Here is a 13,493-nt window from a genome sequence, read left to right as displayed (position 1 = left end):
AAAATAAAATTATTGATTTATTTTAATTGTTTTTATTAAATCAACATAAAAAACACAATACATACATTATATATCAATATAGATCAATACAGTCTGCAGGGATACAGTCCGTAAGCACACATGATTGTATTTCTTTACAGGGGGAGAGGGGGGGGATTTTAAATCCCCTCCCCCCCACCCCCCGGTCCGTGGGACAAATTTTCAAGCGTTGACCGGTCCGCATCCGCAGCTACAAAAAGGTTGGGGACCACTGCTCTAATGCACAAACGGTAAGTTAGGTTTCACTTCCAATTCTTAAGTTTTGATTCCTGCTGGCAAGGCGTGGCAAGCCGGACAGACAAAAAGCCTGTGAAGACAGGCAACCATTAGGGAGACCGCTTCGACCTCCTGATAGCTTGTTCGCACTCTCTCCAAGCCTAGTATCTGTGTTGTTTGTACTTACTCCTGTGTTGTACGTTTGTAGAATACATTGTAAAACTACAGTTCTAGTCACCCCTCTTCATTGTAGACAGCCTTGGAATAAAAGGATTCGGGAGGACTCTTCCCCCCTAAAAGGGAGAATCCTAATAATTGGTGCTGTGAACCAGATTCTTTGGCTGTCTTGCGGCGACCGGCTCCAGTGTCTGGACCAACCACTCACTCAGCTCACCGGAGGACGTCCGCAAATTACAAACGTAGGTTAAACTTTTTTCTTTTTTGAGCGATTGATTTATTTTAATTTATAGTGGAGTTGTGGGATAGTGTCGCTCAAGCACAGAAGTTTAGCCAAGTATTTCGGAATGCGTTGAAACGTTTAAAGAATGTTTGTGGAGTGGGTGAGAACAACAATGATACACCCAACACACACAGCTAGGAAAAAACAAATAAGTGTCCAAACTAGGTTAAATAATTGACTTTACTAAGACTCAAAGGGTAGGCCGGCATACCATAAATCCACCTGTATTCAATGACAGGCATCCCAAAAGCATATTTAATAGAGACCAAGATACGGCCATAAGATTATTATTTGGTGGTGACGCATTTAGAGCCAAGAAACCGGCTGACTTAAAATTCATTTTGTATAGGTGAAGGTTTAGTCTGCTTGTTGCGCTCTTTGTGATGTTTGTCACGTTTTTTGAGCCGTTTTTGTGTCCGACGTAGTACTATTGGCAGTGCTGGAGAGGAAATTGTTGAGTACCTCACTATGGCGCCAGGTGATTGGCCGATGTGCTTCCTCCCTGTAACCGACTGCGGCGGTAGGCCTTTGGCCGTCACCGTTGTGCGGGGGTCACGTTGTGCGGGGGTCACGTTGTTACAGTCTGCTGGATGGCGGGCATCATTCCAAACCACACTTTGGTGCACTGAGTGTCTCTCGAAAGTACTCCTCGAGGCTGTTCCGTGGTGAGCTGCGCTTGGCGGACATTGAGCGGGCTCTCGCACTCAGAGTGACAGAGCAGCTTAGACCACTTCAGCTGAGCATTAGTAAGGCCAAAGCTTTCTTGGTAGCAAGCTACCCTCACCCTAAATTTGGTGGCCAAGGGCACTAGCCGAAAAATAAGCCACCCGGCGAGGTCAGGTTTGGGGGATTCCCAAAAAGGACATAGGGAAAGATTTGAAATATTTTACCTTGTTACGCTATGAGGTATTCTGGTTCTTGCGTGTCTTTTGATGTCCTGGAGTCAAACTCAGTTGGTTTTAACTCATGACTGAAGGGTACAACGTTTGAAACAAATACTTGTGCGAGTAATTGATAGACGCTAAATTGTAGCGGCAACGACAAAGTGACCGATTATCACCAATTGATTAACATAGAATGCTTGGGAGCAGTGTTGGGTTAGTTACTGAAAACCAGTAACTAGTTACAGTTACTAGTTACTTTATTTCAAAAGTAACTCAGTTACTAACTCAGTTACTTACACCAAAAAGTAATGCGTTACTGTGAAAAGTAACTATTTAGTTACTTCTTCTACTTTTTTTTTTTTAAAGCTCCCATTAATGCCCTTTTAGCCTTCATTTCAGTACTGTTATTGCACTGGAGAATAATACAATCTGTTGATCAACTTGACATACATTTGCATCACTGAACTCTGCTAAGCAATGTGCTCTACATACAACACACAAAGACAAAGATATGTTTCAAAGGGCCAATTTATTTCAGGCCAGAACAAATTGACAAAACTATTTTAAATAGCTGCAACATAACATACATAAGTAACAAACAGCATAATAACACTAACACTAACCACGTTAAACCCAGATTCCGAACTAACAAAGGTCTTAACTCATTCTCTTTCTATGCCACTTCAATATGGAATGCACTCCCAACAGGTGTAAAAGAAAGGGCATCTCTATCCTCCTTCAAAACCGCACTAAAAGAACACCTCCAGGCAACTACAACCCTAAACTAACACCCTCCCTTCCACATCCCACCTCTTCGGATTGTAAATAATCAAATGTAGACCTTTTTTCTGATACTTTCTGATCTCTCTCTCTGTGTCCACTACTTGCTGTACATATCCTACCAAGTCAGTCCTACACTGTTTCAATGTCCATTTCTCTGATGATGCAATTGTTGATGACTGAAGTGTTGATACCAACCAAACCTAACCCCCCCCCCCCCCCCCCCCCCTCCATATCCCACACCCCGGATTGTAAATAATGTAAATAATTCAATGTATATACCCTGATGATTATCTTGTGTGATGACTGTATTATGATGTTAGTATATATTTGATAGTATCTGTATCATGAATCAATTTAAGTGGACCCCGACTTAAACAAGTTAAAAAACGTATTTGGGTGTTACCATTTAGTGGTCAATTGTATGGAATCTACAAATAAAAGTTTCAATCAATCAATCAATCAATCAACAACATAGCTGTAAACCTGGCTTCACCTAAGGAAGGCACACGTGACATACACAGAGCCTAACCAGGCAGATTTGAATTGTTGTTTTGGGCAGGAGACGGGATCTTTGATCCAAGACACAACTTACATTTAACTAAAATGTTCTTTTCTTTGTGCTCGACAAAAGAAAAGAAGTGAGAATATCTCATACTTGCCAACCCTCCCGAATTTCAGTGCCTCTCCCTGGGACAACCATTCTCCAAATTTCTCCCGATTTCCAGCCGGACTTAAGGCACGCCGCCTCCCGGTCCGTGCGGATATGAGTGGGGACAGCCTGTCGTCACGTCCGCTTGGCCAACCAAAAAGTAACCACAGAACACATAGTGTTCTGTGGTTACTTTTTGGTTGGCCAACGGTTTACGTTGTATTGCACCCCCCTCCCCTCCCCTTCCCACACCCAGACACACACACACACAGAGAGCGCAGAGGAAGAATCAGAAGCACGTCTCTGCTTTGCTGCAATAAAACACACTCAGATCCTCAGTTTCTAGCCGATACTACATAAAAAATAACGTAAAATAACGCAGTAACGCATCATGTAGTAACGGTAACTGAGTTACTGAATATAAAAAATAACGCGTTAGATTACGAAACTAACGGCGTTACAGTAAGTTAGTCCCAACACTGCTTGGGAGTGAGGGTGTGTAAACAGGCCAATGCTTGGGGAACATGGATGGATGGACCTTATATCACTCATTATGTGCCACTGGACTCTGCTGACATTTGACCTGACATGACTATGAATCCAGTACAAAACAACCCAACTTCTGACTTAGCAACCCTAAAAGCACAGCAGGAAGATATCTCTGAATGTACAGGGATGCAAACATCATCCATAAGTTGTTCTGCCACCACAGAATCAAAACAGGATGCTTCAGGACCCTGAAAGAACAAATTCCACCTCCAGTCTCCACAGAAGGCTGGGTCTCCAGGAAACAACACTGCCACAATTTGAACTAACCATGCTGGTTAGGCCTATTCGAAGTAGTACACCACTAATTACAGCCTTAAAGTTCGGCTAACAGCTGCCAAACAAAGCAACGGGATCAATGCTAATCATTGATATAGTTGTTCATGTTTTTGCACTCCACAGGGTGTTTACACTTACCATAAAGGGGAGTTAAGTGGGTGGGATTTGGGTTCTCAATCAGTGAGATGCCGGTAATCACCATGATTTTTATGCCATTTGCTGAAATGTACAGATATATGTGCTTGCTTTGGATACATACAGGTCTTCTTGCTTTAATGAAATGCAGCTACACATAACTGCTACAAACCGCTAGCTCATGTCCAGAGGTAGGTCATCTACCCATTGCCGATTGTATTGTACCATATGTCCCGACAAGAAATCTGCTTTCAAAGAACTCCGGCTTATTAGTGATTCCCAGAGCCCAAAAAATGTCTGCGGGCTATTGAGCGTTTTCTATCCGAGTTCCAGTACTATGGAATGCCCTCTCGGTAACAGTTAGAGATGCTACCTCAGTAGAAACATTTAAGTCCCGTCTTAAAACTAATTTTTATATTCTAGCCTTTAAATAGACCCCCTTTTTAGACCAGTTGATCTGCCGTTTCGTTTCTTTCCTCCTCTGCCCCCCTCTCCCTTGTAGAGGGGGGGGGGTGGGGGGGGGGACAGGTCCGGTGGCCATGGATGAAGTGCTGGCTGTCCAGAGTCGGGACCCGGGGTGAACCGCTCGCCTGTACATCGGCTGGGGACATCTCTGCGCTGCTGACACGTCTCCGCTCGAGATGGTCTCCTGCTGGCCCCACTATGGACTGGACTCTCACTATTATGTTGGATCTACTATGGACTGGACTTTCACAATATTATGTCAGACCCACTCGACGTCCAATGCATCCGGGGGGGTCACCCACATATGCGGTCCTCTCCAAGGTTTCTCATAGTCATTCACATCGACGTACCATTGGGGTTGTGAGTTTTTCCTCCTCCAGTGCCCATCGGTTAGCTGTAGAGTCATCAGCCAGGAACCACCAATCCTCAACATTTCGCGCTTTTATCCTGGAATGTCTCCTGGTGGCGGAGCAGTGACAGGGACATCTCCCTGTCACTCCCTGCAGCTGATAGATCTTACCCCTGTGGCTCTTTTTGAATGAGGCTTTCTTTCCCCAGCTTGTGTCCTTCCTCCTCAACCAGAGCCAAAAGCTGCCTTTTTCCACATCCTCTGCCAGCTCTTTTAGTGCCCTCTTCATCTTCCCTCCGGTCACTACTGCGTCCCTCGAAAGACGTGTAGTTGACCTTCCGACAAAGCTTCAGCATCCAACATCATCTGGGTAGATGGTGGTTTTCCAGCCAGAACTCAGCAGCCAAATCAGCTTATTTGGCCTTTTTTTATCTTGAATGCAGCTTCAATCCCTTCCCCATGCAGAATCGTCAGTTCGATGAGGTGCATTGACTTTGCGTCAGTGGACCAAACAACAATGTTTCGACGAAAAGATGTAGTGGTGATCTCTTTGGAAAACCGAAGTTGTCTGCCAAGGTCAATCAGTATCAGAATCAGAATCAGAAATATTGTATTAATCCTCGGGAGGACATTGTCCCACTCATGACCAGGTGTGACAGTTTGACCTTAAACTACAGTGTAAAGTAAAACATATACAATAATACTTACTCATGTATACTAGTCTCACTGTGATTTTGTCCTGGAACTTAAAAGTGCGAGGCCAATTGCGCCTGGCCAAGCGGCAACCTCCGGCTCGGCCACCACCACCTGTCCTTCAACATGCCAAGCCGCAACCTCCAGCCAGGCCACCTCCGCCAAGATCAAGGATAGCACCTGCTCCAGCACCAAGGCTAGCACCTGCTCCAGCACCAAGGCTAGCACCCGCTCCAGCACTAAGGCTAGCACCCGTTCCTGCTCCATGGCTAGCACCCGCTCCTGCTCCACAGCTGCTTCCAGTCCCTGCACCAAGGCTGCTTCCGGTCGCTGCACTACGAATGGTCCCCGCGCCAGCACCTGCACCACGGTTGGTTCCCGCGCCAGCACCTGCTCCACGGCTGGTCGCCGCGCCAGCACCTGCTCCACGGCTGGCCCCTGTGCCAGTACCACAGCTAGCAGCACCACGGCAGCCCCCTTCTCCTGCCGCTCAAGCTCCAGAGGTGCCTCCATCTTCCTCGTCTCCGGCGGGCCGTCCCACAGCGCCGCCTCCGTCTTCTTCGTCTCCGGCGGGCCGTCCCACAGTGCCACTCTCATCTCCAGCGTCGTCGCCACCGCAACCTCCAGCTGGCCTGCAGCACAAGCGGCCATCAGGCGCCCGCATCAGGCCATTTCGTGGTTGCCCGGCTCACCTGCTGCAGCGGTGTTCCACTCGCTGCCGCCACTTAACTTGTCCTCGGTGGATTCGGGGACACTTGGCCTGGCGACCCACCACCAAGTCCTTCCTCCGCCCTCCCGTGACTCTTGAACTTGGTCTTTTTTTAATTTTCTGGGGACATCTGGAATCTGTCCTTTAGGGGCGGGTTTATTTTCATGATTCGTTGCAAGGATAATGTTCTGTTTCGTTTTGGACTCCCTCAGTTCCCTTTTTGTGCACATCTGGGTTTGTTTTGGTTACCATGGGTGCTGATTGGTTTCACCTGCCTCTGATTCATGTTCGGCACGCTTACCTGCTCCCGGGCACTAATCAGAGAGCTATTTATTCACGTTGCTCACCACACACTGTCTGGCTTCCTTGTTTTCTCTAAGCAACAGTTACGTTGGTATATTCCTGTTTTCTAGCTCATGATTCCTGTTCAAAGTTTTTGCCTTAGCTCCCCGTGCGATCGGCACGCATCCCTTTTGTTTGTATGTTTGTATTTCCTTGTATGATTTATGGACATTAAATCATAAATCCTACCTGCACACTTCGTTTGGAGTTCCGTCTGCATCCCCGGAGAACAACCCACGCATGAACATGCGATCCAACCGTGACACCTTGTACTGTATTTGCTTAGAGATGCACATATCATGTCATTACCCTCACATCCCTGTTGTAATGAGCACCTCTTACAGCAATATGCTCTTGTCCTGTTTTTTTGTATATACCGGTACTAAGTGCCAAAGAAAATCAATAAAAAAGATTAAGACAAAAAGAGTGGCCTTCAGAGTACCCGAGAATGATGACGCCGTCTACTCCCACCAACCCCACTGTCGCCACCCTGGCAGGGAGAAGATACGCTCAACAGCTGTAAACAACAAAGCTGTGGTTGTGATGTACAGTAGTTACAACTATTCGCACTTTGGCAACAAAACCTCGCCAGCATCTATCAACTAGATATGCAGTACAGACACATACACAATAATAATAATAATACACACGTCATATTATTTTAAATACAACGATGTCAAGTTCGGGCCACCAGAAGAACGAGTTCTTGTTTGTCTCCTTTACTATACTGGACACTACTGCTAAAGCCAGTGTTTTACTGTAATAAACTGTTCTATTATGTACTTGTGACGTTTAATATTGTAACTTTTGTTAGCTGTGGAATGAGAATGAGATGATGTTGGTGAATTGTGTGCGTGGTGTAAAGAATAACAGCCATTTCTTTACTTTTTTAAATTTTATTTTTTATTGAGTCGTCATGCATTCTCTTCCATTTACGCATATCACCATCTTTCAGTGCACAGTGCAATTCTATGAGCCAACACACATTACGCAAAAATCACGTTACGCATAAATCATGCAGCCTAGTACCATGTCAATACACAAAGTAGAAAATCATTACATGTAATGCATTATATTATGACAAGCCAATACCACCCCATATGTGTTTGATGCACATACAGTACCAGAAACCGCAATTAGCCATACTAATGTTGGAACCCATTTCCTCAGCGTATCAGCATATTGAGAACGAAATAAGCACTGACACTACCCATATCCACATAGGTTTTATTTGTTGAAAATATATTTTGCCCTGTCAGTTGGATGACACATCGACATACAAGCTGGCGGGCATATATTTCCCCCGTTAGCCTATATGTCGATGTGTCATTGACCGGGCGAGCATGCTAAGCATTCGTTGCACGAACATACTAGCTTTGTTTGACAAGGTCATAGACTGTATTGGACAATATAGTTTACATACAAAATGTCCATTTCCATTTATTGCAAGTAATGAGGAAAAAAAATGCCTTACTTACCTATCAGGGAGGAAATTAGCAAGTTTGGTGGCAGATGAAAACATCTTCTCCGCCTTCAATCGTCTCCATCTTTCAAAGACATCCTCGATACAAATCCTTGTTTTGTTCCTGGCTTTGTCATGAATAAATTGAGAATCGTATCGAGGCATTTTAGATTTACTAAGGTCTGACATGTTTAGTAACTTTACCAGTGGCAGTAGCTAGACAAAGAGGGCGGTGTGTAACTGGCAACCTGGATGTAACACACTCACTGACTTTTTAATTGGTCAAACGGTGGACGGCGGGGCATCGAAATGAAAACAATAAGATTTCGGGGCTGTAAATCTAATTTTGAAATGAGCATATCCCGGCTGAAGTACCATTATCAATTATAAAGGTATTCGAAAATAACATGATTTATTAATGCCTTTTGATGTATCAGGGCCATTTAATGATGACTTGACATGAAATTTCTACATATGGCACCTATAAGCTCCGTAGCTTCGCTACATGTAGCTTGTTACTGCCCATCACTGGATTTTTCAAATGTGTTACTTGAATTAATTGAATACATTTGTTTGTTAAAAATGTGTTAACAGTTTTAGCTGAAGTCCCATCTGGGTGTATTTTGAAGTGAAATATCTCCACACTTATCTTTGCACTGATGTATGCTTTGACCTGATCACAGACCTTATAACAACCTGCGCCCTCAGGTAACCATCCATAGGTTAGGTAAAAGAGCAGGATTGGTCAAAATAAATTGCATGATTTGTCTGCGTAAATACATGATAAATGTGATTATTTAACTCGTTAAATTTGACAGCCATAATATAAATTAACATTTGAAATCTAAATGGTAAATAAATAGAATATGTTATAAATATTTAATACCGTGATTTATTATTTACATTCGGCAGCCCATATATCTAAGGGTGGGCAATTACGCGAATGTTGGTATTGTTTAATAACAAGTAAAAAAAAATACTGTACCGGGTCAGTATTGGCAAAACTTAAATTATTTACTCAGTTTTCTACTCGCTGTGAGTTGGCGACTTGTCCAGGGGGTTCCGCGCCTTCCGCCCTAGTGCAGCTGGGATATGCTCCAGAAGAGGGACAAGCGGTAGAAAATGGATGGATGGATGGATTCTACTCACAATCTTAAACAAATTAGAACGCTATGGCATCAGAGGGCTGGTCTTGTAATGGGTAAAATGCTCCTTAACCAACAGGAAGCAATATGTGAAGTTAGGGGAACAAATATACAGTGCTAAATATATCTTGTGGCATACTCCAGGGATCAATACTGGGAGTCTGGGACCAAAATTGTTTAATCTTTATATAAAAGATTATTGCAAAGTTACGAAAGACTTAAAGTTAGTATTATTTGCAGACGACATGACTGCGTTTTGTTCAGGAGAGACCAGACAAAAGCTAATAAAAATAATAACAGAAGAAACGAACAAATTAAAAAGACAGTAAGTCAAACACAAATACAGATAGACGCAGTAAATATTGAAAGGGTAAAAGAAAACACATGTTAGGGTGTAATAGTAGATGATAAAATGAACTGGCAATCTCATGTAAAAAACATACAACACAAAGTAGCAAAAAATTTGAATAAAGCAAAATATGTTCTAGAGCAAACATCTCTTCATATTCTCTACTGCTCACTAGTGTTACCATATCTGAGTTATTGTGCAGAAATATGGGGAAACAACTACAAATGTGCACTTCATTCACTAACAGTGTTACAAATAAGATCAATTAGAATAATACATAATGTTGGATATAGAAAACATACAAACCCTTTATTTTTAATAAAAAATATTGAAATTCAACGACTTGGTGCAATTGCAAACACCTAAATGATGCTCAAAGCAAACTATACCTTGCTACCCAAAAATGTACAACAATTATTTGTCAACAAAACAGGATAAATCTAACCTCATAACACTTAAGACTTTTACCATATCAGCATGTGGAATTAAATTATGGAATGGATTAAGCAAAGGAATCAAACAAAGCTCTAAAATGAATAAGTTTAGGAGACTGTTCAAACCACAAGTGTTCACAAAGTACAAAAAAGAACAATTATGATAAACATCTTGAAACTTTTTTTTTAAATAAATGAGATAATGATAATTTATGTATTTAATATTTGTTTAGTTATTTATGGTATATTTACTATTTATTTATTCACTGTTCTGCTACAAACACAGAACAGACACATAGGATAAAATTGCTGTAATATGAAAACAGGGAGGATTAAATAAGATCTGCTTGTTCCTACTGATGATGCTGTAATGAAACAACTGGAAATACATGCATTACATTTTAATTTTATTGTATGCATTTTCAAAACAAAAGGAACTGAACTGAAGTCGTACAACACTTAAAACCTTTAGCATATCGGTACATAGAATTAATTTATGGATGGATTAAGCAAGGAAGTCAAACAAAGTATTAATATGATTCAGGTTAAGAAACTGTTCAAACTACAATTGTTCACAAAGTACAAAAAAGAAGAATCCTGATAAACATATTGAACCTTTTTTTTTTAATTAAATAATTTCATTCATCTCCTAGGTGAACCATATATTACATAACTATTTTTTATGAGAACTTTAATTATTACGCATATGTTTATATGTCTAATATGTGTTAATGTATTTAATAATTGTTTACCTAATTTTTGTATATTATTTTCTTTATTTACTAATTGATCTATTCACGTTTGCGTTACAAATAGTGAACAAACAAATTGCATAAAACTGCTATGATACAAAAAGGGGTAGGATTAAATCAGCTTTTTGTGCTCTTTTTTTTGGACATACTTTAATGAAACAACTGGAAATACGTGATGTTGTACATTGTAATTGTATTGTACGCATGTTCGAAATAAACTGAAACAATCAACTTTTGTTTTCTGTTTTACAAGTGTTCAACGTGGCCACCACCTGTAACACGGGCAACATCAATGTGATATATTTCTCTCAACTCAGTACAGTATTTTTATGAAAGTGATGCAACATTACTTTTCTTTTTACTTGTTTTTTTAATGCTAATTTTGTTAGTTTAATATTAAAGCCAAAAATAAGATTGGATACCATATGTGCAATACGTTGGATTTTTTGGGGGGGGCTGATTTTGCCATCTAGACGCCTAAAGCATGAACAAGTGTTTGCTTTTTTTGCTCCAATTCCTCTTATTTTGCTTTTTTCCACATGTGTACTATCTTGATTTTTAATTGTACTACAAATGGAAACCCTACCACTGTGCTAAATCTGATTTTTATTTGCTACATTGCAGTAAAAATGCAATGTTTCAGAATAAAAATCAGATTTATTGACCAAAAATGTTTAAAAAACAAAGGTTTTGACTTGATAGACTGTGCTCTTTGTTCAATACAAGAAACAAAGAAAAACGCAACTATATGTTCATTAATACGCACAGTCCCATTCCAAACAAACAAACACATTATTTAATTAGCACAGTCAAGGATTACATGTTTTTAAGATAACTCAAATTTTCACTACAGTAAAAAAACCAAAACATACTATTAGAGCGGTTATGTGCTCAAGCTGTATATCCTGAGAGCGGACTTGACTTGACAATTGATGTCAATCATCTGTTTGTGGAATGTGAGAGTGTATGTACATGTGTTTGGGGAGGAGATCAGAGATTGGCTGAGAAACAAGGGTGTGGAGATGTCCCCATTCACTATAGAAGAGATCAAATTTGGTATTTTTATAAATAACTGTAACATAGAAATGTTTGTCAACATTATTATGCTCCAGGCAAAAAAAAATTCTACATAAATGTCGATTTATGAAAGTAAGGCCTACATTTTCTAATTAGCTCAATGGTTTACAATCATCAATCAAATCTTGGAGGATGATTAAGAGTACAAAAGCCCTTAAATGGATATTTTTGTTGAAAACATTTAAAGTGATTTAGGTAGCCCTTTTGTCATTTTTTTCTTCATCTTTTTTATAATTATTATTTATTATTATCCATCCATCCATTTTCTACCGCTTGTCCCTTTTGGGGTCGCGGGGGTGCTGGAGCCTATCTCAGCTACAATCGGGCGGAAGGCAGTGTACACCCTGGACAAGTCGCCACTTCATCGCAGTATGTATTATTATTTAATACTCTATCTGTATTTGATTTTTTCTTTTCTTTCCTTGACATGTTTCGCTGATGTTGAAAGTGCCTTGACTTTTGTGTGCATTATTAATGTATGTTTGTTGTTAAATAAATAAATTAAAAAAAATAAAATAAATAAAAAAATAAATAAACTTGACTTCACAATTCGCAGAACATCCATCCGTCCATTTCCTACCGCTTGTCCCTTTCGGGATAGCGGGTGGTGCTGGAGCCTATTGTCTGTAAAAATAACAAAAATAAGTCCAAATGTATTATGTTGTAGCGTGTAAGAACGGGAGTCAAAGGACTGTCGAAGGATGGAGCTAATAGTTTAAATGACATTCAGACTTTGTTTTTAAATCGCAAAGGAGCAGTATCTATGCATTCATGGCTTCTTAGGGTAACACGTAACACCGGAAATGTGTCCCCTGAAAACCCGTTCGACCGGAACACTCTGACAAAAACGAAACATTTCCTTATGTGCTTTATGTACACCGACTACACTGTAACATTTTGCACATACAATTACTTGTCAACTATTCAAAAAAAACATACGGTTTAAAAGTAGTAACGGTGCCAAACTCTAATACTACACCGATACAACAAAAATGACCGGAAATGTCGTACATTTGGCAAACCATGACGTCATGTCCTACGTCATTCAAGATGGCGGCGCACTGTGACAGGTCGTGAGTTAAAACACGGAAAGTTAGGAGACAATAAGTTCAATAAAACGCCTTTTTTTTTTTCTTTACAGCATATTGCGATGAAAGGACTAAGTCATTAAATGGTGTTTAATACCTTCACGCCATTGTAGTCAGTTGTGAAGAAGTGGCGTTAAAGCAAATACAATGATTGTACCTCCATGGATGCGACTACCCTGTCTAGTCTGCTCCATGCCGGCAAAAAGGACATTGAGCCTCTTCTCTGGCCCGGGACCTTCAAACTGGAGTAAAGTGGTGTCTGACGCCGAGAAGATTGTGGGTTATCCAACGTCTTTCATGAGCCTCCGCTGTCTGCTCAGCGATGAGCTGAGTAACGTCGCCATGCACGTCAGGAAGCTGGTCGGCACTCAGCACCCTCTTCTCAACACAGCCAGGTAACACCAACCTTCTTTTTTCTCTTTTATAATTCACTCAAAGCCGATAACACTCTTTCAAAATGTCTTTCCGACCGAGTCAGGTAGGTTGTATTCAGATGAGTGTCCATAGAAAACTTCTCCTGATGTTTTTTTTGATTGATTGATTGAGACTTTTATTAGTAGGTTGCACAGTACAGTACATATTCCGTACAATTGACCACTAAATGGTAACACCCCAATAAGTTTTTCAACTTGTTTAA

General features: G+C 41.0%; 1 protein-coding gene across 1 annotated transcript in view; it reads left to right on the top strand.

Annotated features, from left to right (window-relative positions):
* The first annotated feature begins 12,809 nt into the window (after positions 1 to 12,809).
* pdss2 (prenyl (decaprenyl) diphosphate synthase, subunit 2) overlaps positions 12,810 to 13,493 on the top strand; it is a 78,747-nt gene continuing 78,063 nt past the window's right edge. Inside the window, exon 1 of the mRNA XM_061967948.2 lies at positions 12,810 to 13,251. Coding sequence (XP_061823932.1) covers positions 13,004 to 13,251 — 248 coding nt within the window. The 5' untranslated portion in view covers positions 12,810 to 13,003. The remainder of the gene's footprint in view (positions 13,252 to 13,493) is intronic.

Source organism: Nerophis lumbriciformis, linkage group LG08 (genome assembly GCF_033978685.3).
Source record: "Nerophis lumbriciformis linkage group LG08, RoL_Nlum_v2.1, whole genome shotgun sequence".
In the NCBI taxonomy this organism is placed as follows: domain Eukaryota; kingdom Metazoa; phylum Chordata; class Actinopteri; order Syngnathiformes; family Syngnathidae; genus Nerophis; species Nerophis lumbriciformis.
Note: the sequence above shows the minus strand (reverse complement) of the source record. Positions and strands in the feature narration are given on the sequence as shown.